The sequence below is a fragment of the Diabrotica virgifera genome, chromosome 3, assembly GCF_917563875.1.
Source record: "Diabrotica virgifera virgifera chromosome 3, PGI_DIABVI_V3a".
NCBI classification, from domain to species: Eukaryota; Metazoa; Arthropoda; class Insecta; order Coleoptera; family Chrysomelidae; genus Diabrotica; species Diabrotica virgifera.
Window position 1 is genome coordinate 100,320,138 of NC_065445.1, and position 27,042 is coordinate 100,347,179.

At 31.4% G+C, this 27,042-nt stretch overlaps 1 protein-coding gene across 1 annotated transcript in view; it reads right to left on the reverse strand.

Moving 5' to 3' along the window:
• The window catches only part of LOC114342807 (dynein beta chain, ciliary), a 399,165-nt gene that overhangs the window by 82,296 nt on the left and 289,827 nt on the right, over positions 1–27,042 (reverse strand). The window contains exons 43-45 of the mRNA XM_050645369.1: positions 19,106–19,422; positions 10,797–10,999; positions 1,856–2,067 (exon numbers count right to left, since the gene is read on the reverse strand). Of these exons, the coding sequence (XP_050501326.1) occupies positions 1,856–2,067; positions 10,797–10,999; positions 19,106–19,422 (732 nt within the window). The remainder of the gene's footprint in view (positions 1–1,855; positions 2,068–10,796; positions 11,000–19,105; positions 19,423–27,042) is intronic.

The following is a 27,042-nucleotide window of genomic DNA, read 5'->3' on the forward strand; positions in this document are numbered from 1 at the left end:
TTTTCTCGATTGAGTATTAGTTTTTGTTGTACATATAAATTATTACAATCACTGAATACACAGTTAGTGAAAAAAATATCACATTTATTAACTGAATTAATAATTTGCAATTATACAAATAACAGTTATCCAAGAACATTCAAAAGCCGTCTCTTTAAAGTTAATGATGACATTGTCAAGTAGAATGACATTCTAGTAATGTTTACATATCCATACCAGTGTGGATTTTTCCGTAATTTACCGTGTAAAGACAGAAAAAGTAGGGATAGCCGTAAAATATTTGCGAATTATGTACCGATGGCCTTAAGGCTTTCTTGATTAGTTTAACAAAAATAAAAAATAAACTGAAATGTTATTTATTACTTACGAACTCATAATTTTTTTGAAACATGTGTTGAATAGACGATGGAAGACCACATCCAAAATTATAGAAAAATGTACAGGCTGCTATTAAAAAATTTAAATTTAGGAGTTGTAACTAAGGGTTAAATATTTAGGGGATGATTTTTTCTACGCCATAATATTGTAACGAAAGAGTTTCGAATCGGCGCAATAAACAGTCCCCGGCTTGGGAGAATTCCAACTGTCGGAATAACAGTAGCCGTGACGTCACAGAAGCGACGGCGCTGTGAGCGAAGATCTCCAGAATATTCATTAGGCCGAGGGATATGTAGACATTTCGAGAACAGGACCTATTGGCTATTTAAGCGGAGCGCGCTGTTATTAGAGTTTAGTCTTAAGCTAAAGTTTGTAAAGTAAACTTGTATAAATAAATAATAAAGTCGTAAATAAATACCCGAACGCTCGTTTTTGTTAGAATATTAAAGTGTATTATGGTTTGTTTTTTAACCAGGAGGAGTAAACTAAAAACTGACAGATTCACATCCAAGAAAGTCACTAGAAAAATCACCAAATACATCTTCTTTTTTAGTTGATCATATCGGCCTTCGACGCTAATCCATACATATTATAATATTATACTAATACGTCACTAAAGAGTTCTAAAACAACTCTTTGTATATAAAAGTAGACTAAAAATTTAAATGAAATGAATGTCGACTCGACTCAAGTTCTCTGTTTAACCCAGATATGACAATATCAAAAGGCACCGCTAGGAAAATATTCCAATATGCGGTTCAGAGAACCTGTATGAAACGAGTGTTTGTACTCTAATACAGAGTATGTCATTAGTAAAATTAGAAAATCTACGGTTTCGTTTTGATTTAAATTCGTCTCCTGCCATCCCCCCAAAGTACTATTTCTAGGTCTACCTATTGTCAAGGAGGCTCTGCAGAAGAAAAATTTACACCAAAACGTCCGAGGGTGTTCTAACCATACTACGGTATATATGGTTTTATTTTTGTACCGAGAACTACGGACGTGTTGGTGTAAATTTGTCTTCTGCAGAGCCTCCTTGACAACAGGTAGACCTAGAAATAGTACTATCGGGGGATGGCAGGAGACGGATTTAAATCAAAACAAAAACGTATATTTTCTAATTTAAAAATTTAAAGGAATAAAGCAGAAAACACAAAAGATCGCCGATATATTATGTAACTTAATTAACCTATGAAATGCCAGTAGTGTCAAAATTTCATAACAGTGGAGGTCACGTGGAGGTTGGACCTGAGATAACTTTCCTGAGGTTGGACCAATTACAAACAAGCATTACGGCGCGGTAAATTTGAATTACTCCTCTTGGTTTAAAAACAGACCATAGAAATGGAATAGATCAGCTTTTGTCCAATTTGAAAATCTCTATTCGTTTGAGAGATATAGCGTGGATAAATTAGTCTGGGACACCCTGTATATAACAAATAGGTGATAGCGTTTTCATTGTTCTAAGATATCATACCTGTGGGATTATGTGTGCACTTGCGCTAGCTGCAGGCTCAGCACTCACGAATACTCTATAATCAGGATGAGATCCTTCAGCATATTGCTCAAGCTTCTTTTCCAAAGCTGGCAACCATTTTTTGACGAGATGGATATTTTGCAGGACTACCCAATGTCCGTTTTTGGCTGCGACTTCCATTGCATTTTCAGCAATTACTTCTTGGCCTTGACCTGTAAATAATGACCTAAGTAGATATAGTCTAGTAAAATAAAATTACACTACATGTAAATCAAAATGTAAATTCGTACAGGTTGAAACAAATTTTATATCAAAGTTTAGGTGGGTACAAAAGATATTTTCAAGAAAGTATCCAAATCATATAAGGGGATCATTATTTAAATAATTAAAAAGGGGTCATTTTTGCAAAAAAATTACTTTTTTAACTGCTGAGGTTATTCAGTTACTAATGAAGGTCTATAGGATTGTTTTCTGCAAATCTGAAGGGTAAATCTTTCACATAAGATTTACTAAATTAAATTTGACCCCCTATTTATTTAAATAATTATACATAAAACTTTAAAAACAAATTTGCAAAAAATTATTTTTAGCGTTTTAAATAAGCACTATAAAATATATTATTTTACAAGAAAATTTGCTCTATGTTATCAGTATTAAATAAAAAAAAATTGGTCGAAAAGTATTTAATATTTTTTGAGATATTGAATTTGTTTATTAAATGTTACTCTATTTTCAAATGCAAAAACGCGGTTGTTGCCAAAGAAATATTCACCCGTATTAAATCTTATTATTTTTATTTTTATGTATATTTTCTATAAATGTATTGATAAATTCAAATTTTAATTAAACTTCCCCCTAAAATGGCATTTGAAAATTATTCAAATTTGTTTATAATTTGTTTTTTTAATAACGTCGCAAGGCATAAATATTTTGACATGCCGTTTCGATAACTCGGTTGCTGGGAATTTTTAAATAATTATCAAAATTTTTTCTTCTTTTTTCCTCTTCTTTTTTTTTCTTGGAGTTATATTACTACGGGCCCTTTTAGGGTTAAGTTTCATTAAGAATGTTGAATCTCTAAGTTTTAGATTCTAGACCTAAAAATATTAAGATTGGTCTAAAATCACTTAAATAAAATGTGGCTACTTACTGAGTTACAGGGTGTTTTATTTAAAAATTTAACAATTATTTTTACCAAGTACTTTCAAACTATTTGACGTATCCTTATCATACTTGGCAGAAAGTGTGGGTACTATACAGTCTACTAAATTGTGATAAATAAAAGTTTCTAGCTACTGCCAGAGGCGTACAACAGGGAATAGTTAATGATTGACCCTTCCCAAATTCTACGCAAATTTTTCGATTCTCTAATACTTTCTATGTAAATAATATACTCTTTACTGGTAACGATTAGGTCATTAGTTTTCGAGATATTGGACGTTAAAAATAAAACAGCATAGTTATTTTGATTCATTCATTCGTTCATTTTAAACTTCCAATATCTCTCAAACTGATGACTTTATCGATACCAATAAAGCTATTTACATACAAAGTATCGGAGAATCGAAAAATTACGCTAAAATAGTAATTCACTCAGTGGCGTAGAATTTGGGAAGGGTCAATAATTCACTATCCCCTGTCGTACGCCTCTGGCACTAGCTAGAAACGTTTATTAATCACAATTTAGTAGGGTGCATAATAGCCACACTTTCTGCCAAGTATGATAAGGATACGTCAAATAGTTTTAAAGTAGTTGGTAAAAAGAATTTTTAAATTTTTAAATAAAACACCCTGTAACTCAGTAAGTAGCCACATTTTATTGAAGAGATTTTAGTTAAATCTTAATATTTTTAGGTCAAGAATCTACAACTCAGAGATTCGACATTCTTAATAAAATTTTACATTAAAAGGGCCCGTAGTAATATAACTCCAAGAAAAAAAGAAGAAGAGAAAACGACAAAAAAATTTTGTTAATTAGTAAAAAATTCTCAGGAACCCAATTATCCAAACGGCATTTCAAAATACTCAATCCCCGCGACGTTATTAAAAAAAACAAATTATAAACAAATTTGAATAGTTTTCAAATGCCATTTTAGGGGGCAGTTTAATTGAAATTTGAATTTATCAATACATTTAGCGAAACTATACATAAAAATAAAAATAATGGGATCTTAAGCAGGTGAATATTTCTTTGGCAACAACCACGTTTTTGCAATTGAAAATATAGTAACATTTAATAAACAAATTCAATATCTCAAAAAATATTAAATATTTTTCGACCAATTTATTTTTAATTAATACTGGTAATATAGCGCAACTTACACCGTAAAATAAGATATTTTATAGTGCTTATTTAAAACGCTAAAAATATTTTTTTGCAAATTTGTTTCTAAAGTTTTATATACAATTATTTAAATAAATAGGGGGTCGAATTTAATTTAGTAAGTCTTATGTGAAAGATTTACCCTTCAACTTTGCAGAAAAAAATCTCATAGACCTTCATTAATAAGTGAATTACCTCAGCAGTTAAAAAAGTATATTTTTTTTGCAAAAATGACCCCTTTTTAATTATTTAAACAATGATCCCCTTGTATGATTTGGATACTTTCTTGAAAATATCTTTTGTACCCACCTAAAATTTGATATAAAATTTGTTTTAACCTGTACGAATTTACATTTTGACTTTTTTTTATTTTATTAGGCTAATATAATTATTAACCAAACAGACCTAAAATCAAAGGAATTAGTAATACGATGGGTAAATGCTCGCTTCTCATTCATTCAAAAAACATATTCCGATGTGCATGTGCATCGCTTTACGATTTGACAGACAAATAACTAGATGAAGTTGTCAAAATTTTAAACGCGTTTTTCGCAAAAACTGCTTTTTCAAAGGCGGTGGACATTGCAATTAGGGGAGTTCAATTAGAACGAAAACATGCATTGTTTTGGAATCATTCAAACAAGCTTATATTTTTCTATAACTTTTTTTTGTTAGTTTATATACATGTTAAAGTAAAAAGTTCTACTCGCAGATTTGGCCGCTAATTGTTTATTAATTGTTTAAACAATAACAATTGTTTTGTATAAATAATTTTAAAAATATCGTTGAATTCATCATTTTACTTTGATCAAATATGTTTCTATTTTGTTTTTGGTTATGCTGAATCCGAATATGGCATTATAATTTGAAAATTCTTATACAGAAGCTCTTATACAGTATGTTTGCGTAGCTAGGAACCACATGGAAAACTTTTTTATTATCAATTTTACGGAAAAAAGTTATTCTTCATAAAATACTCTGGATAGTCAAAAATCTAAAACTCAACTATCAGATATTAATTTTATCAATTTTATACGAGTTATGTCAAAAATATGAATTTCTTTAATAACTACACGCGCTGGCGTAATTTGTACGCCATATATAAGAATTCTACTGCAAATATATTTAAAAATTTAATGTTTTAGCTTGTTGATCTCTCTAACTTATCACTGGAATGTGCTTTACAATTTGGTTTTAGATTCGTTATAATCGGCGTTCTGGGAAGATCGTATTTTACAGTTTATTATTTGTTGTTTCCGGTGGTGGACAATATACGCCACGATTATATTAATATAATTCGTAATATAAGTACATATTTCAATTGTTTTTTAGTCATTATGGCACAAAATATTTTTTTCTTTATAAACAATACTTTTTCTCCTGTAAAAAATCACATTTCAAAAACAAATTTATTAGTAATTTTATTTATCATGGAATCCAGTTATTCCATGATTCCAGCTATAAATCCCAATTGACTTACTGAGAAGGAACTCCAAGTATTCACTGATGCCGAATAAGGTTTATAACAAACAACTAAGTGTATTTTTCAAAAAAAAAAAAAAATAAACAAATCCGCTGTTTTTAAGTGTATTTTCTTGTGGCTTATAAAGTACGCCACGCGTGTAGTTATGTTATAACTTGATGCGCGGCTAGTTAAAGGTTAAAGAGTAAAGTACCTTTTTATTCCAGAATATCAAAAAATGATATTATGAAAAGTTGTTTGAAATTAAAAACTATATTTTAATATACAATTACATCATTCTAATCGAAAAAAAAAATTCAATTTTTTCTCAAATTACGAATACCCATCATCATTTTATTTCAATTATTGTAACTATTTTATTATATCAATTTTACGAAAAAAAGTTATTCTTCATAAAATGCTCTACCTGGTCTAAAATCTAAGATACATATCACATATCAAACTTTTTCAATTTTATACGAGGTATGTAAAAAATATGAATTTTTCTTAAGAGTTAAGTGCCTTTATTATTCACAATATTTTAATTAAAAGGATGTAATTGAACACCGAAACATATTTTTTAATTCCAAACAACTTTTCTAAATAACAATTTTCGATATTTTGAATTATAGAGGTACATACTTTACTCTTGAGTGAAATTCATATTTTTTGACATACCACAAAAATAAATAAAATTTTATATTTGATGGTTGCATCTTAGATCATATATGATGCAGAGTATTTTATAAAGAATAACTTTTTTTCGTAAGATTGATAATAAACAAGTTATCAATAGGTTCCAAGTTACGCAGACATACTGTATAAAAGCTAAAAAAAAATTGTTTTGTTGAACATTTATTAGTTGAAGCTTATTATTAAATGTATTTTAGGTAAGTTTTACAGAAAAAAGTTTTGATCACTTTGTATAAACATTTTTTTAGCTGGTAATTTTCGGTTTTTGTATTACATTTTTGTTATCTTTCTTAATTTTCTCAAAAAGAATTTCATTTCTAAAGTAAAATAATTCAGTGCATTTTAAAGACTACATCCTAAGCTTTAAAAGACACCTATAAATCTGTAATAGACCTGTTCAAACTTGAGTAATACCGTCTTAAAGTGGTGTTAATTCTGTAAAACTATGAAGTTTTCAAAAATTACATTTTTTGAGACGTCGTATGATTTGAATTAAATTTTTGAGATTTTTTTGAATGAAACATCGTTTAGTAAGATGTTTGAAAGGTAAGTTGTGCAAAATTGAGAGTTTTATAAGGAAAATTGTATTAGTTACACATTTTTAAATAATTTTTAAACGAAATTCATGTAAGTCTCTTACCACGTACTTATGCCCATAAATTTTATTTCTTTTTATTATAACCATAAGATAGCTTAATTATTCTACTTTCATGACCAATTTCTAAAATTTCATTCGATCGATCAGTTAAAGAATTACATTAAAATATCTCAACCGTGCACTTCGCCGTACGCTAGTTTACAGTGCGCCAATGTTTGTGAGAAGGGTGAATTCGTCAACCTTCGTGGGTAGCGTTATAAATAAAAAATTATAGAAGCTACAGATTTAATTTTACAAACAATTTTATGTAAGGTTTTTTTTTTGTAAAATTTTCTGAATTTTTCAATGGTCAAGTCAGTTTTTTTCTAAAATTTATGTTTTCGGAGTTATTTAAAAAAACATCTAATTTCCTAGTTCATTTGTTTAATAAAAAATGAAGCACCCACTTCTCGAGTAGAATTTTTTGATATATTATTTATTAAACATTTCTTAATGAAATTACAAAAAGTTCTATCTTGTTTGATTTTTTCGAAGTGAGAATCTATATGCACTCCACCTGAAATTTTGCATAAGTATATTTTCTTTACATTTTGTGAGGTAACGTTGTCGAGATCTATTTGTATTTATTCTTATTTTTTGTTTAGAAATAATAAATATGTTGATTTTCACCTTTCTGTTACAAATAATTTCGTTTTTTTGACTTCCGGGTAATACCAAGAACTCAAAAATGGTTAAAAATAAAAAACACAACAGCTTTACCTCAAGAAACTCATAAGTTAATAAAATGTTTTTGATTTTTTTTTAATCCAGTGGCGAGTTCTGATGTCCACCTAAAATCATTTTTTTTTTGGAGGTGTCTGTAAAAATTTGCCACCGTTGGCTTATTTTTAATTTTTTTTTAAATACCTGCTCTTTGAATTGTACTTAATATGCTTATTTAATTTAAAAATAAAATAATTTCACCAGTTTAAAAAAAATCATAAAAATGTATCATAAAAATCAGGTATTATCGCAGATGGATGTACCTACTGAATTGCTGGTTATTGATTGTACCCTATGAACAGGACAAAGGTCCCAGGCAACCAAATAACGTTGAAAAGACGTCATAATTATCACCAAACCACGTCAGTTTATAACGTTTTTTCGACGTCGAAAGTCACGTGAATTTGTCCCACCATAATGGACGTCATTTTTATCACGTTTTAAATAGGTGATATCAAAAGCGTAGTTTTTTTGTCGTCTTTTTAGATTACTTTTCATTTTATGGTTTTAAAAATACACAATATATCGCAATTTTCCATTATAACTGTTTTAAATTTAGCTTATAGGCTAAAAGTAAAACCAAATGCAAGACTTGCTAAAATGCATAGAATTACAATACCCTCAATGCAACAATATATAGAGTTTTCACGTTATATATATATATATATATATATATATATATATATATATATATATATATATATATATATATATATATATGTATATGTATATATATATATATATATATATATATATATATATAGGGTGTAACAAAAATACAGGTCATAAATTTAATCACATATTCTTGGACCAAAAATAGTTCGATTGAACCTAACTTACTTTAGTACAAATATGCACATAAAAAAAGTTACAGCCCTTTGAAGTTTCAAAATGAAAATCGATTTTTTCCAATATATCGAAAACTATTAGAGATATTTTATTGAAAATAGACATGTGGTATTCTTATAGTAGTAGTATCTCAAGAAAAAATTATAGTGAAATTTGGACACCCCATAAAAATTTTATGGGGTTTTTGTTCCTTTAAACCCCTCAAACTTTTGTGTACGTTCCAATTTAATTATTATTGTAGTACCATTAGTTAAAGACAATATTTTAAAAACTTTTTTACTTCTCAGTACTTTTTCGAAAAGTCAGTTTTTATGGAGATATTTTGAATTTTTGTCAAATCCACCACATATTTGTATATGGCTAAGTACGATTATGGAGACTTGGTAATAATATGAAAATTTATTTATGATTTACATTTTTAGGTATATTTTGAACCATATTAAAAAAGAAACCACATCTCGATAAAAGGCGCCTTATCGAAAAAATACAAGGGGGTAAAAAAGTTTTAAAAACACCGTGTTTAACTAATGGTACCACAGTAATAGTTTAATTGGAACATACATAAACATTTGGGGGGTCTAAAGGAACAAAACCCCCATAAAATTTTTATGTAAACATATTAAAAAAGAAGCCTAATCTCGATAAAAACTGCCTTATCGAAAAAATACTAAGAGGCAAAAAAGTTTTAGAAATATTGAATTTAACTAACGGTACCATAATAATAATTTAATTGGAACGTACACAAAAGTTTGGGGGGGTTTAATGGAACCAAACCCCCATAAAATTTTTATGGGGTGCACAAATTTCACTATAATTCTTTTTTAAGATGATCCTGCCATAAGAATGCCACATGTCCATTTTCAGTAAAAAATCTCTAATAGTTTTCGATATATTTGAAAAAATCGATTTTCATTTTGTAACTTCAAAGGGCTGTAACTTTTTTTATGTGCATATTTGTACTAAGGTAAGTTAGGTTCATTCGAACTATTTTTGGTCTCAGAATATGTGATTTAATTTATGACCTGTATTTTCGTTACACCCTGTATATATATATATATATATATATATATATATATATATATATATATATATAGACAGACTTTTATGGATATTGGGTTCTGCAGCAATTGAAAGGTGTACTCTTTTAAGTTTTTATTCCAAGCTTTCGGTTTTGATTAAAACCATCATCAGGGTGCTACAATATTATATAAATGTGAGACAATATGAAAACATGTGTAAAATAATATATACTTACAACTTATTGAGGATATTTCAAAATGATGTCATTATAATGAGATAAATAGAATATCATAAATAACAGAACCCAATATCCATAAAAGTCTGTCTATATACTGTCAGCAAAGACTCCTTGTCTTATATATATATATATATATATATATATATATATATATTATTTATATATATATATATATATATATATATATATATATATATATATATATATATATATATATATATATATATATATATATATATATATATATATATATTTATATATATACTTACTGTGTCAAAACTGAAACAACATATAAACTAATAAATAATTTATTAACAAATTATCAAGCATAATATATTAATTTAACGCTGTCCATTGAATCAAGAGGAATCGTGAGCAACACATAATTGTACATCACATGAATTTTAGAACTTCATGTGAGATTATGGCGAGGAGCTGTGGGTGAAAATTTTGTACTTATGGATCATAACGCTCGCCCACATAGGAGTCAAACGGTTAATAATCATCTTGAGACAAAAGCTATTCGCCGTTTGGAGTGGCCTGCAATGTCTCCAAACATAATCCCCACTAAACATGCATGGTATGTGCTCTCCAGAGTTGTTCGCGCCCGAATAAATCCTAGAATCCATGAATTGCTTATAGAGAAGAATGGGAGAATCTGCCACAGGAAATGATTGATCGACTTTTTAGCATTTTGGGTGATGCATATCTTTTGAAACTATAATTAGTATATTTTAAATACAGTTGAACCCGCTTATTGGAATAGCCTTCGTGCCAAGCAAAGTTATTCCTATAACGCCGTTATTCTAATAACCGATCAATGGTGCCTGGTAGAAACGTTTCGGGACCTCAAATTTCTATTCCTTAAAGCGGGATATTCCTTAAAGAGGTATTCCAATAAGCGGGTTCGACTGTACCTACATATTAATAATAATAAAACTTTTTGCAAAACACGTACAAACAAAATAAAACCATATCACACATTGAAATACAAACCTAAACTGACGTTGTGAAAATTTTGTTTCTCTGCTGTAAATCCCATCTTCTCTCCCAAGTTTTCAACGTCCTTTAAAGGATTTACTCCGGGGGATAATATAAAAAATATCGGCGTGGACGGACTAGTTTCCTCATATGACTTTTCAAATTCTACCGTCTTGTTTTCTACATACTTTGTGCCCAATTTTTCTTCTATAAATGCCCTAAATTAAAAAAAATATTTTTTACTATTAGACACTATTAATAATCGTTTATTGATATTAAGATTAAAAATAACATTATAAATTAAATCAGGCATACAGAATGGATAATAGCTTTTTAACCATATTATAATACCCAGATACAAGCCTAAAATATCTTTCCATGTGATAATCTGCCAACGAAAGTGATGGGGCAGAAGAAACACACAACCTAGGCTGTAGGGTTATATCTGGTACATAAAAGAGTCTGAAAGTACAGAAGGGTTGGACATAGGAATGTTCAGTAGTGGTTGAAATGTAGGTAAAACATTTCTATTCTACTATATAGATAGGAGAATATATTTCAGAATACCAGACAGAGATATATACAATTTGGTACTGTTCAAGAGAAAATATTTTATTTTTTTTTTATTTCTTCGAATAGAAGCACATACTCAGCGGAAATATTTAATGCATAGTCAAAGGCAATATTCAAAAAAGCATTAGAAGATGAATAAGTAGCAGGCATAAAAATAAATGGCCTACAAGACGATAGAACGAGTTCAGAATTATACCTAATTATTTAGGGACAAACATTAATGAAACAAACGATTATACTATACCAAAAAAATCAGAGCTAGATTAGAAAAGGCTAGAAGTGCATTCAATAATATGAAACAAATATTATGTAGTAGAGACCTCAACCACAGTATAAAGAGGGACAGTAAAACCACTTCTCTGTCGGCACTTTGATCTCAAGAAGTAATACCGGCAGTACGCAATTGATAATTCACCAGTGGTGGATCCGGGTTTTCCCTGTTAAAACCCGTACGTTTCTATGCGACTAGCAATGCGAGATTGGAGCAAAAGCGACTAAGAACATTGCGCGGTCGCCATGCGCGACTACAGATTTTACTTCCAATTTTTCGGAGAGTGGTTCTACTGTACCTCTTTATACTGTGCCTCAACCTAAATATTAGAAATCGACTACTAAAGTGTTTTCTGTTCTTTTGTGTGGTGTGGAGACAAGGACTTTTAATAAACAATGTCTCAATAGATTAAAAGCATTTGACATGTGGACGTATCAAAGAATACTGAGAATCTCCTGGCCAGACATAATAACCAATGAAGAAGTAAGAAGTACTAAGAAGAATGGAGAACAGCAGGGAGATACTGTATTCCATCAAAATAAGAAAACTACAATATCTGGGTCATATAACACGTGATGACAAATATATATTTATATTATATCGATTTCATAGCCTTTTCTACGCCTTTCCGTTCCTAATCGCCACTCCTTTATATTGTGGCAGTCTTCTTCTCTTAAGTTTCTTTCCGACATCCCTCGGAGATGCCCTTTATCCATGTAGTTACTGGTCTTCCTCGTTTTCGTTTTTCTGTGTGGGTCCATTTTAACACTTTTTGGGGGGTTCTCCTTTCCTCCTTTTGTCTTACGTGTCCGTACCATACTAGCTGTTGTCTTTCGATGTCATCTGTGATCGTTCTTTCTACTTCCATTTGTTGTCTAATGTCGACGTTTCTTATGTGTTCTAGTCTAGATCTTCTTGCCGACCCTCTCCAAAAATCCATCTCAGTGGCTAGTAATTTATCTTTGTACTTGTTGGTTAATTGCCAGACTTCAGCTCCATAGGTTAACACTGGTTTTAATGGTGGTGACAAATATGAATTCCTAAAATTAATAAAGCAGGGAAAGGTAGAAGCCAAATGTCGTGGCTGAGAAACCTCAGAGAATGGTTTGGAGTTTGGACGCAGCTGAACTAAACTCTTTCGGGCTGTAGTGTCAAAAGTTAGAATAGCAATGATGATTACCAACCATCGTAGCGGAGATGCCACCTAAAGAAAAAGAATATACACACAGTTAAAGTCAACAGGTACGGGTGCTGTTAGAAGCCTACGGTAGACTCTAGGGTAATTTGAGAATGCCGAGAGAAACTCGACTTATTTGAGAAATATAAATGAGAGCGCTCACCAACCAACGTGACAACCAAGTAGCGTGTAAGTGGTATGGTGTCCCAGTAGCAGGTAGAATTGCTTAACCTGTATAAACATATGTACTCATACGTATCTAACGGCCGCACATATGTTTATACAGGTTTACCAATTCTACCTACCACTGGGACACCACAACACTTGCACGCCATGTGGTTGCCACGTTGGTGAGCGCTCTCGACATCGCACTCTGGACATCGAAGTAAAAAGCGAAACTAAACAAAAATATCGGAGAGGACCACAAAAAATCAAGTGGTGGATGCTAAAAGATGAGAAAGAAGGTCTATTCAGGGAAAGAATAGTAGAAAAAATATGTTGGAACATGAAAGGAAGCCCTAACACAATTTGGAGAAAAATAGCCAACATTATTAGAGAGACTGCTATTGAAATACATGGGAAAACGTCAGGAAAAAAGTTTGAGTATAAAGAGACTTGGTGGTGGTCAAACGAGGTACAAGGAAAAATAAAAGAGAAGCGAACATTATATAAAAAGTGGCAAGAAACCAGATCCGACACAGATCTTCAAAACTATATGGTGGCGAAAAAGGAAGCGAAAGCAGCAGTAGCAAAAGCCAAAGCAGAAGCGTATTCAAGCCTATACAATCAACTTGATACCAGGGAAGGCGAAACGAAGATATATAAAATAGCCAAACAGATAGCAAAGAAAGCAAACGATTTTAATCAGATTAGATGTATCCGAGATGAAAATAATAAAATACTAGTTCACGAAAAGGATGTCAAAAAGAGATGGAGAAAGTACTTTGACAGCTTATTAAATGAAGAATTTGACAGACAGCCTGTAGAGTCAACGGAGACAGTAGCAGCAATGGTCACCAAAATAACACACGAGAAAGTGGCTCAGGCGCTTCAAAAAATAAAGAAAGGAAAAGCGGTAGGACCAGATGATATTTCTGGGGAAGTATGGAGAGCATTGGGAGAGACAGGAACAAGGTGGCTAGCAGGTTTATTTAATAAAATTATGGAAGTTGGACAAATGCCAGACGAATGGAGAAGCAGTATACTAGTACTGTCTACAAAAACAAGGAAGATATATAACAATGTACAAACTGCAGGGCTATAAAACTGCTTAGCCACACCATGAAAATATGGGAAAAAGTAATTGATAGACGGATACGTGAAGAGACCGAAATATCCGAAAATCAGTTTGGCTTTATGCAGGGCAGATCAACAACAGATGCAATTTTCATTATAAGGCAGTTGATGGAAAAATACAGGAGTAAAGAAACAAACGCTCATATGGTATTCATTGATCTTGAGAAAGCATATGATAGAGTTCCTCTAGAGATTCTGTGGTGGGCACTCAATAAGAAAGGAGTCCCTGGTGAATATGTAAAGATTGTAAGGGATATGTATGAGGGAGTAACGACTAGTGTTAGGACAGGTGTGGGAGAGACTGATAAATTTCATGTGAAAGTAGGATTGCACCAGGTTTCGGTGCTTAGTCCGTATTTATTATCATTAGTTTTGGACCAGATAACAGCAAAACTACAGGGTAACATTCCATGGTGCTTAACCTTCGGAGTACGGAGATTATTTGACTTACTTAGATTACGAAGATGGGTCAAGCGTGACCCATTCTCATTTTATTTATAAGGATGATTTAAATAGTCAGTATTATTAAACAGTATCTTTAATTCAACAAAAAACAAAAAAAAATCCTAAATTATTGTATTTAAATTTTTTAAGATGGTTACTCATGGGCATATTCTAGTTCGCTCCGGCGGCCAGATTTTAATACCTTACAGAAAACGGGCATAGGTAAATTTGCTCCGGCCATATATTTGAATACAGTGGAACCTCGATAAGTCGGATTAATCGAGACTGCGGCCGATCCGAGTTATCGAAAATCCGAGTTAACCGGAGAATATAGTAAAAATTAATAAAACACGGTATACTTACAGATAAACTCCATTATAATTGCAAAAACATGAAGTACATAAAATATGCACAATATGTACATCTAAATTAAGTACAGTTGTATACAGTATTGTTTATTTCTTGGTAAAAAACTTGGTCAAAGTGAAAAAATGTTTGTTTTGTCTGATGAAAATCGGTTCGGGTTAGCCGGACTTCCGGTTATCGGAGGCCGACTTATCGGGGTTCCACTGTACGTATACCCGTAAACATATTGAAAATATTCTTCGAAATCCGAAGACCGGGTCAGGACTGACCCGGCATCATAGATGTTACGTAGAGGAAAAACTGTAATTTGCATGTTCACGAATTATATACGAAAAAATAGATTGAAACAAATAAGGAGAACTTACAATCAATCGGATTTGTTAAAAAAATTATTTCATAAAATATTAAGAAATAACTGAATTTCGGGTCACGCTTGACCCAGTCTTCGTACTCCGAAGGTTAATGTATGCTGATGATGTCGTGTTAGTAGGAAATAGTGAAAGAGACTTAGAACAAAAACTGGAACAGTGGAGACAAGCTCTGGAGGAAAAAGGTTTAAAACTTAGTAGGACAAAGACAGAGTATTTGCAATGTTCATTTAAAGATGGAGTTACTACAAATAACATGGTATCTTTGGATGGTGAACTGATTGTAAAAAGCAATAGTTTTAAGTACCTGGGATCGGTATTACAGAGTAATGGAGAAATAGATGGAGATGCATGCAGTAGAATTAGAGCTGGATGGATGAAGTGGAAGGAAGCGAGTGGTGTGCTGTGTGACAGGAAAATTCCAATGAAGTTGAAGGGACAATTCTATAAAACAGCCATAAGACCGGCTATGATGTACGGAACTAAATGTTGGGCAGTGAAAAAGAAAAAGGAACAACGAATGCATGTGGCGGAAATGAGAATGCTTAGATGGATGAGTGGAGTGACAAAAAAGGATAAAATTAAAAATAAGTATATTAGGGGAAGTCTAGGTGTGGCACCAATTGATGCCAAAATGAGAGAGCATAGGTTGAGATGGTTTGGTCATGTTCAACGTCGAGACGCTAATCACCCAATAAGAATTGGAAGAATTGCTGAAGTGCAGATTCCTGGAAGGAGTAGGAGAGGAAGACCAAAGAAAACGTGGGGAGAGACGATTAGGCAGGACATGTTGGTAAAGGGGATTAATATTGATATGACTCAAGATAGAATTGCATGGAGAAATGCAATTAGGGAAGCCGACCCCGCATAGGGATAAGGCAAAGAGAATGATGATGATGATGTTGGTGAGCGCTCTCGCTTACAGTGTCACACTGATAATGGTATCAGTTCACTGTGGAATACAATGCAATGAAAGTACCGTCTGCGATAAGCGCCAGGATCCGACAAAAAATTTCACTGGAAAACATGGCAGAATGTATATATTGGAGGGATTTGCGCTAATAGGGCTAAAGTACTATGAAAACAGCATAACAGGCTTCCTTACTGGACATGCGCCAGTTAGAAACACCTGCATACTTTGGAGCAATTTCATTGAGACTTAAGCTGCAGGTCCTAAAGCAGAGAATCTAAAATAGTTAAAACCATAGATGTCAGACTCAAACACCTATTGAAGACTACCAAGTGACTCCAAAAACATATGGTAAAAATGGATAATGCTTGCTAACAAAGCATACTTCTGTCTGTCGAAGGTGTTTGGGTCCATATTAAAATATATATAACCATCATACGACCAATAGTAACATGGCTAGAAACATGGATCATGACAGCAAACCTTAACACTTTTGAAAGAAAGATATACCGTGGATATTGGGACCCATTTGCGACAATGCTATATGGAGAATAAGTTCAACCACGAGTTGTGCCAATATTACAAATAACCCTTTATAGCAAATTATGCAAAAATAGAAAGATTGCGCTGGGCATGTCACCTTATAAGATTGGATAATGACAGATCACCTAGTAGAGTGCTTAGCGGAACTATGGTCGGACGTCGGCCAGTAGGAAAACCAAGGAAAAGGTAGATAGACGAAGTGAGAACCGATGCTAAAGAGATATTGATGGTGGTTAACTGAAGTAGAGCAACCAGGCACAGAGATACTTAAAGACGGATGCTGGGAGAGCCATACGTAGACTGTAGCGCCATTGGAGAGAGAGAGAGACTCAGCCGCTAATTTCAGGGAAGTACACCGACCCTTCTTATTGTAAATATATTAAATGGTATCTAGTATGATGGTAATGGTAAAGTCACGTAAAAACACAACATAAAAGATTAGCAATATTATACAGGGTGTTTCATTGGGAAACGGAAATACTTTAATGGTGAATAGAGGTCACCGAGCCGGTTCTAGATATACTACATTTTTTGCCCTACCGACTTTTATAACCGAGTTATAGGGTGTTTTATCGATTTTGCCCATTTCTTTCCTAAGCCATAACTTTAGAACCACCCTGTATATTTTTTTGATATTTGGTACACATATGTCTCATTCAAAACCCAAACGACCGACATTCTGACCATAAGAAAAATCCAGGTCTGGATTAACAAAAAATTATAAAGTAATCGTGACCTTAAAACAACACCCTGTATATTCAAATTTTGAAAATCTGTTTGCATATTTGAAAAGAGCACACAAAAGTAAGTTTAATAGTTTGCTTCAATTTTTCGGCCAGACAATTTTATGACTTTAATTTTGAAATTATATTGATTTTTTTAAGAACTCTGACATTAAATAGCAGATATTATTAACTTTTAGTTATAAATTATTAAAGTTAATGAATAAATACTCATTTTAAATATAATCAATACTTATTTACCACATTGGAACGACCCAATTACTAATGACAAGAAAAATCCAGGTACGGATTAACAAAACAATATGAAGTAATTGTGACTTTGAAACAACACCCTGTATATTGAAATTTAAAAAATTTGTTTGCGTATTTTAAAAGAGCATAAAAACTGTATTAAAAGGTGCATGTCAAATTTTTGCGCAGATAATTTAATCACGGCAATTTTGAAATCATATTGATTAATTGTGTCAAGGTCACAAGAAGCTGCCAGAAAAATGAAGAACAATCCCAACGTAATTAGAAAATCGAGTCGAAATCTTTTAAAGCGAGCAAGGAAATACATCGAACAAAATGGCGGACATTTTGAGCAACTGTTATATTTCAAATATATTTAATTTATGTTAAATTAATGAATTGTTTAAACGAATTCTTTTTTATTATATGTTTTTTTAATTCTTTACTAAATCATTAAAATATCCCAATTCTCGCAATTCTAATTTTTAATGATGTGCGTACAGCTACAAATCCAGAGAATCCATGAACCCAACGTAGTAAATAAGTATTAAGTATTTTTAAAATAATTGTTGATTCATTAACATTAAATTATTAAAAGTTAATATTACCTAGTTTTTAATCTCAGAATTCTTTAAAATTTCAATATAATTTCAAAATTGATGTAATTAAATCCACGGCGAAGAAATTAAAATGAACCTTTAATCACAGTTTTTTATGCTCTTTTAAAATGCGCATACAAAATTTCAATATACAGGGTGTTGGTTCAAGGTCACAATTACTTTATATTTTTTTGTTAATCCGGACCTGGACTTTTCTTATCATTAGTAATTGGGTCCTTCCAATGTGGTAAATAGGTATTGATTATTTTTAAAATTAGTATTTATTCATTAACTTAATAATTTATAACTAAAAGTTAATAAAACCTGCTTTTTAATGTCTTAAAAAAGGGAGTTCTTAAAAAATTCAATATAATTTCAAAATTAAAGTCATAAAAATGTCTGGCCGAAAAATTGAAGCGAACCATTAAACTTACTTTTTTGTGTTTTTTTCAAATATGCAAACAGATTTTCAAAATTTGAATATACAGGGTGTTGTTTTAAGGTCACAATTACTTTTTAATTTTTTGTTAATCCGGATCTGGATTTTTCTTATTGTTAGTATGTCGGTCGTTTGGGTTTTGAATGGGACGTATGTGTACCAAATATCAAAAGATATACAGGGTGGTTCTAAAATTATGGCTTAGGAAAGAAATGGCAAAATCGATCAAACAACCTGTAACTTGGTTATAAAAGTCGGTAGAGCAAAAAATGTAGTACATCTAGAACCAGCTCGGTGACCTCTATTCACCGTTAAAGTATTTCCGTTTCCCAATGAAACAACCTGTATATTAAATTTCACTTACATCATTGCATATATCATTCTATCAGGTCGTAAAGCTCTCATCATACATAATCTCTGCAATGCTGTTTTGCTTTTCCACTCCTGAGGAAATTTTTCTCTTTCCGGACTTTCGCATTCTACCAGTTTTTTCCATCGCTTTGGGGACATCTCAATATCTCTGTCAAGGTTCCTGAACTCGTCTTTTGTAGCAAGGCTGCAAATTCCTCCCCAACTCGTGTTGGAAAGAAAATCTACAGGGCTCGTCACGTGCGGTTTGATCGGGAATCTTAAAAGAAAATCTAGATCTGTGGACAGGATTTCTTCACTCATTAGTAGAATCTGAAATTAAAAATAATTTAAGGCCATGGGTACATAATTCGCAAATATTTTACTGCTATCCCTACTTTTTCTGTCTTTACACGGCAAATTATTTGTAATAAAATTCACACTGGTACGGATATGTAAACATTACTAGAATGTCATTCTACTTGAAAATGTCATCATTAACTTAAAGAGATGGCTTTTGAATGTTCTTGGATAACTGCTATTTGTATAATTGCAAATTATTAATTCAGTTAAGAGGATGGGTACGTATTTTCGGCTGCAATGCTATTCAAGTGGGGATTCATTTTTTTCGAATCCTGAGAAAACTAATAAGTATTTTTGAAAAATTTAAACGCAGAATGAAAGATTACGATATTAGTGAGGGCCGAAAGTCCCTGAGAACTTCTATAATGTTTATTTTAATAAGTTACAGAAGTGAAAAACTAAGAGAAAATTTAGTGTGATTTTTAATTTCAAATATCTCATTCAAAATAAACTTTTTATTTATTCTAAGGGACTTTCGGCCCTCGGTAATAATTTAGTATTTGATTCTGCGTTTAAATTTTTTAAAAGTATATATTAGTTTTTTTCAGGATTCGAAAAAAATGGACACCATGTCCGTGGTAATATTTTCCAAATCTATCTTTGTCTTACAACGCACTCAGTCGAATAGAATATTATCAGCATACTGTCAGTCCGACAGTGACAATCAGTTACAATTTTAAATATTGACATGGCATCGGGAGTATTTTGAGTTGTTGATTAAATAATATTGATATATAATAGTAGTGTACCTATTTGATAAATAATTTATTTAAGACGTGAACTTAATAAAAAGTTATTTATTGTGTATTATTTGTGGAAGATCCAAGCAGAGAATACATCAGGATAATATATTCTGTGATCCAAGTATTTTGTTGTTAAAGATGGTCAAAATTGTAAGCGTTCCATAGTAACAATACATTATTAAAAAATCACTTTAACACTTTTCCTCTTTTCTAGATTGAGTATTAGTTTTTCTTGTACATATAAATTATTACAATCACTGAATACATAGTTAGTGAAAAAATTATCACATTTTTATTAACTGAATTAATAATTTGCAATTATACAAATAACAGTTATCCAAGAACATTAAAAAGCCATCTCTTTAAGTTAATGATGACATTTTCAAGTAGAATGACATTCTCGTAATGTTTACATATCCATACCAGTGTGAATTTTACTACACGTAATTTTTGCCGTGTAAAGACAGAAAAAGTAGGGATAGCCGTAAAATATTTGCGAAATATGTACCCATATGCTGTGAGCTCGTACGTAGAGGGGATATTTACAAATTCGCGAGCGCCAGTAGTGGCAATTCTGTAAACGTTTACCGGAAATTTGACATAAATGTCAAAGTGATTAATTTAAAATTAAAATTAAAAACATTAATTATAAAAAATATTAGTTGGTCAAAGCTGTGGTATATATTTTTACCTTAAATATACTTACGTTTTAAATACTGAATTTAAGTTTTTTTAATGTTCCGTAATATGTAATTATAATTTAATCTAAAACTCTTAGCGCCATCTACACGATAATTGTGAAAGTATCCCAAGTAAGAGATTCATATTTTATCAATAGAACGTCAAAATGATTAGCAAAATTTAAAAAAAATCGATTACAATTTAATTACTTTTTTGCGTTGTAAATGTTAGGCGATAACAATTAAATAATAAACTTAAAAATTACCGGTGAAAGTTGAATTAGTAATCCGCTAGGAGCGGCACCAGCGAAGCTCAGAGCGTATAGCCTTAATAAATGTGATAATTTTTTCACTTACTAATTATTCAGTGATTGTAATAATTTATATGTACAACAAAAACTAATACTAAATCGAAAAAAGAGCAAAAGTGTTAAAGTTATTCTTTAATAATATATTTATATGGGAAATAAGCCACAATTAAAATGAAAAAAATAATTTTATTAACGTTTCGACGCCCAAATCGGGTGCCGTTGTCAAAATACAAAATATTACTGAATTATTTAATACAAAGTAATATTTTGTATTTTGACAACGGCACCCGATTTGGGCGTCGAAACGTTAATAAAATTATTTTTTTCATTTTAATTGTGGCTTATTTCCCATATAAATAATTAATCATAAAAATGCCACAAGGAAATAGCTTCAGAACAATAATAATATATTGTTACTATGGAATGGAATTTAACAACAAAATACTTGGATCACAGAATATATTATCCTGATGTATTCTCTGCTTTGATCTTCCACAAATAATACACAATAAATAACTTTTTATTAAGTTCACGTCTTAAATCAATTATTTATCAAATAGGTACACTACTATATATCTCAATATTATTTAATCAACAACTCATATTCCCGATGCCATGTCAAATATTTAAAATTATTGTCACTGATTGTCAATGTCTGACTGACAATATGCTGTTAGAATATTCTATTCGACTGAGTGCGTTGTAAGACAAAGATAGATTTGGAAAATATTACCACGGACATGGTGTCGATTTTTTCGAATCCTGAAAAAACTAATAAATACTTTTAAAAAACTTAAACGCAGAATGAAAGACTAAATTATTACCGAGGGTCGAAAGTCCCTCAAAATAAATAAAAAGTTTATTTTGAATGAGATATTTGAAATTAAAAATCACACTAAATTTTCTCTTAGTTTTTCACTTCTGTAACTTATTAAAATAAACATTATAGAAGTTCTCAGGGACTTTCGGCCCTCACTAATAACGTAATCTTTCATTCTGAGTTTAAATTTTTCAAAAAATACTTATTAGTTGTCTCAGGATTCGAAAAAATTAATCCTCATTTGAATAACATTGCAGCCGAAAATACGTAGGTACCTATCCTCGCCATGGGTAGGTACATAATTCGCAAATAATTTACGGCTATCCCTACTTTTTCTGTCTTTACACGGCAAATTACGTGTAGTAAAATTCACACTGGTATGGATATGTAAACATTACTAGAATGTCATTCTACTTGAAAATGTCATCATTAACTTAAAGAGATGGCTTTTGAATGTTCTTGGATAACTGTTAATTGCAAATTATTAATTCAGTTAATAAAAATGTGATAATTTTTTCACTTACTATGTATTCAGTGATTGTAATAATTTATATGTACAAGAAAAACTAATACTCAATCGAGAAAAGAGGAAAAGTGTTAAAGTGATTTTTTAATAATACACCATCCATCCATCCAATGGCACTACAGCCCAAATCGAGCCTTGGCCTCCTTCAATAAGCTTCTCCAATAATTTCGATTTACCGCTGTTCTTTTCCATGAACGCGTTCCCAGGAAGTTCCTGGCATCCTCATCGACTTCGTCTTCCCATCTCTTTTTAGGTCTTCCAACTTTAATAATTATATTGTTACTATGGAACGCTTACAATTTTGACCATAGTTAACAACAAAATACTTGAATCACAGAATATATTTTCCTGATGTATTCTCTGCTTGGATCTTCCACAAATAATACACAATATAACTTTTTATTAAGTTCACGTCTTAAATCAATTATTTATCAAATAGGTACACTACTATTTTATATCAATATTATTTAATCAACAACTCAAAATATTCCCGATGCCTTGTCAAATATTTAAAATTATTGTCACTGATTGTCAATGTCTGACTGACAATATGCTGTTAGAATATTCTATTCGACTGCGTGCGTTGTAAGACAAAGATTGATTTGGGAAATATTACCACGGACATGGTGTCCATCTTTTTGGAATCCTGAAAAAACTAATAAATACTTAAAAAATTTAAACGTAGAATGAAAGACTAAATTATTACCGAGGGCCGAAAGTCCCTTAGAATAAATAAAAAGTTTATCTTGAACGAGATATTTTAAATTAAAAATCACACTAAATTTTCCCTTAGTTTTTCACTTCTGTAACTTATTAACCATTCCATGGTATTCCATACCACAGTTCATAGGGACTTTTATTCCTAATTGATGATTTTCCTCTGCGATTCAGAAGATACACTGCAGTATTTCATGCTTCTGCCCACAATGCTTTGGATAACTTGCATGGGTTTAACATGGAACGAACACACTCTACAATGGTACGGTTTTCCCTTTCAGCAACATCATTCTGCTGAGGTGTATAGGGTGGAGTGATACAATGCTCTACCTCTACTCGCAAGAAGTTCAGATACCTTTCTATTGTCAAACTCTGTCCCTCCATCACATCTCAGTTGCTTTACTACATGGCCATTTGTGTTTGCTTCATTTAAAAATTTTTCTAAGAAGGTACATACCTCACTTTTGTGTTTCCTTAAAAAAACATTTCCGAAACTTACTAAAGTCATCTTTAAAACATACGTAATAATGTGCTCTTCCCAGTGAGTCTATAGACATGAGTCCATTCACATCTGCATGGATCTGCTCACCAGTGACTTGTGGCCGATTGATCCTAGTTTTAAATGGCAATCTATGCATTTTTCCTATTGCACATCCATCGCAAAAGCTTTCTTTGCACCCATCAATGTCTATATTCATTTTCTTCAAGACCTTCTTTACGTGTTGCTTATCCTGATGACCAAATCTTTCATGATACACTTGTATTACATCTGTTGACTCTACTAAGTGTGCTTGAATGGGATTGGTCGGTTTCATAACACGTATATCAAGTGCATACATGCAATTACTAAAGTACCCAGTCATTACAGATTCAAGAGTATTTTTATCATGTAGATTTACACCTTTTTCGTCGAGTACTGTAATGAACCCCCTTTGTGCAGTAGCTTTCACAGAAAACAAATGAGCACTTGCTTCAGGAACATAAAAAACATTCTTCAATTCAGCATCTTTCCATTTATTATTCAGACGCGTTTGAATTTTCACCGTTCCTTGTCCATGGGCTAACCCTAACAACACACAACATTCCAGGAATGTACTACCAAAGTTCTATCAATATTTGAATGTCCTGGACATTTAGGGAACATTCGGTGAACATCTGATTAAATTATTCCTGGAATGTTACCATAAGACATTCTGTGAACATACTACCAATGTTCCTATATGTTCATTTTCAAATTCACGGCGCATGTATTTGTGCATGGTGCTTAGAGAGGGCATCACGTGACTAAAAACGACCAATGACCTCACTTCGGACTTCGGCCTCGGCCATCTTGGCCTTGTCATGCATCTTGGCTTTGGCCACCTTGCCGTGCGTGATCGTTGTTTGTTTTTATTTGTGCTTTTTAAGAATATTTTTTTAATTCGGATACTTTTATAATAACTTTAATAGTATTATTAACATAGTGCATAAAATCAGTTGGAGTAGCAGAAGCAATGTAGATAAAAAATCTGCAGGAATAGCTTTTCAAAGGTTAGTATGCAAATATGTAAACAAAGGCATGCCCCTATTTCAGAAAATATCCATTTATTATTTTAATAATTGCGAATAAGCCACAAACTTGCTTATTCCTAACTAAAATAGTAAATAGAGATAATAACAAACGATTATTTGTAAAATTAAATTTTTTTTTGCGTTTTTTGCTAATGTATGCCTTTATAAACAGGATGGTAGACCACACATTATAATAGTACCAACTAATGAATACACAGTATGAATAGTATAGTCGGTTTGCTAAACTTAGTCTCAGATACAACTGGCTAGTGATTTTAGTAAATAATTTTGACAATTTGGTAAAATTGGCAAAAAAATAATAACTAAATAGTTAGTAATTTTGGCAAAATTGGCCAAAAACAAAAAAATTACCTACTTAAATCACTAACCAGTTGTGTCTAGGGAAACGACTATACTAATAAACAATTTCTAAGCTGCTTTTTATAATATTTTGTGAGTTCATTAATCATATTTTTTATTTAAAACTAAAATTTGTTAATAATGCTCAGTATTTTGTATTTTTAGCTTTCCAGAAGATCCTGCGAAGAAGGCATGAAGTATGGATCAGATTTGTTAATAGAGCAGTATGTTCAAAACATTTTTAGAAAAAGATATTGACAGAACTTCACTTTCAACTGTTCGTTTGAGAGACTGTGCTGTTCCAATAGCTATATCACACAGGTAATATGCTTAACCCAATTAATAATACAATTACAATATACAGTTGGAAAAATTAAAGAATAGGGCTTTTCATTTAGTCATTTGTTTCGAGCTTCCGTCATATGTCGTATAATCCGTGTTGTATTAATATTATACACAGATTATATAACGTATGACAGAAGCTCGAAACAAATGACAATCGATGAAAAGCCCTATTCTTTCATTTTTCCAACTGTAGATACCGTTGCTCTTCATTATCTACATCAGAGATCTAAGTTGACATTGTTGCCCAATTACAAAAAATTTTTGAATTCATTTTAAGTCCATATATCACATAATTATTGCGAAGTAGATTATACAAGAAAACAGATTAATATTGCATGTAAATAAATAAAAACATCAGAAATAGAAAACAAGAATTAAGTTATAATCTTAAGTTAAAGTAAATAATAAAAACAATAAATATAATAAAACAAAATACTTATTTGTTTGTGAAAAAGCTATTTCTTTGTGGCATTTTTGTAATTATTGTAACTATTTTAATGGGGAAATAAGCCACAATTTACTTGAAAAAATAACTTTATTATGGTTTCTACTTCCACATCGGACGTCAACCGTTGTCAAAATACAAAATGTTTTATTATTTTCTTTATTAAATATTATTTAATTTATTATTATTATTTCTGCATATTATTACCTGTAAATATTTCTTCTGATTGTTAATTGTAAAGGATAGAAAAATTACCATTTATTTTATTTTCTTTTAGAATCAGCTGAGAGAAGTGGTCTACAAAAAACCAGGAAGGAAATGGAATATGTGGCTATGAAAGGCAAAAGAAAGGTTTACAAAGCAAATGTGACACATTTTTTTATAGGAATATCAGTAAATTACATTAAAAAAATGTATGAAAAGATTTTTTACAATAAAAATGTTTATATTTATCAAGGATGTATTATTTGGTATGGCCACATATCGTCAGTGATGTGACAATACCTCCTATCTGTTTTTTCATGAGATTTGTAAGATAGATTAAAAACTTGTTTGGGTCACCTCCTGTTTTCATATATTTTTGGACTTGTTTTGCAGTAAATTTAACTATCTATTTACTACAAAACAAGTCAGAACTTACGTATGAAAACAGGAGGTGACCTTAAAAATGTTTTTCGTCTCCTGCAAACCTCATGAAAGAAGATATAGGAGGTATTGTCACATCACTGACGATATATTTCAGAGAATGTCTAAAAAATATACTGTGAATGTTCAAGGAACGTTCGTAGACATTCATGGAATGTTCCAACAAGACATTTAGTCTAAAAAATATACTGTGAATGTCCAAAGAACATTCATGGAATGTTCCAACATTCATGGAATGTCCCAACAAGACATTCAGTCTAAAAAATATACTGTGAATGTCCAAAGAACATTCGTATACATTCATGGAATGTTCCAACAAGACATTCAGTCTAAAACATATACTGTGAATGTCCAAAGAACATTCGTAGACATTCATGGAATGTTCCAACAGAACATTCTAAGAATATTTAAAATGCTGACACAGCACTTTCCTGGGACTTTCCAGGG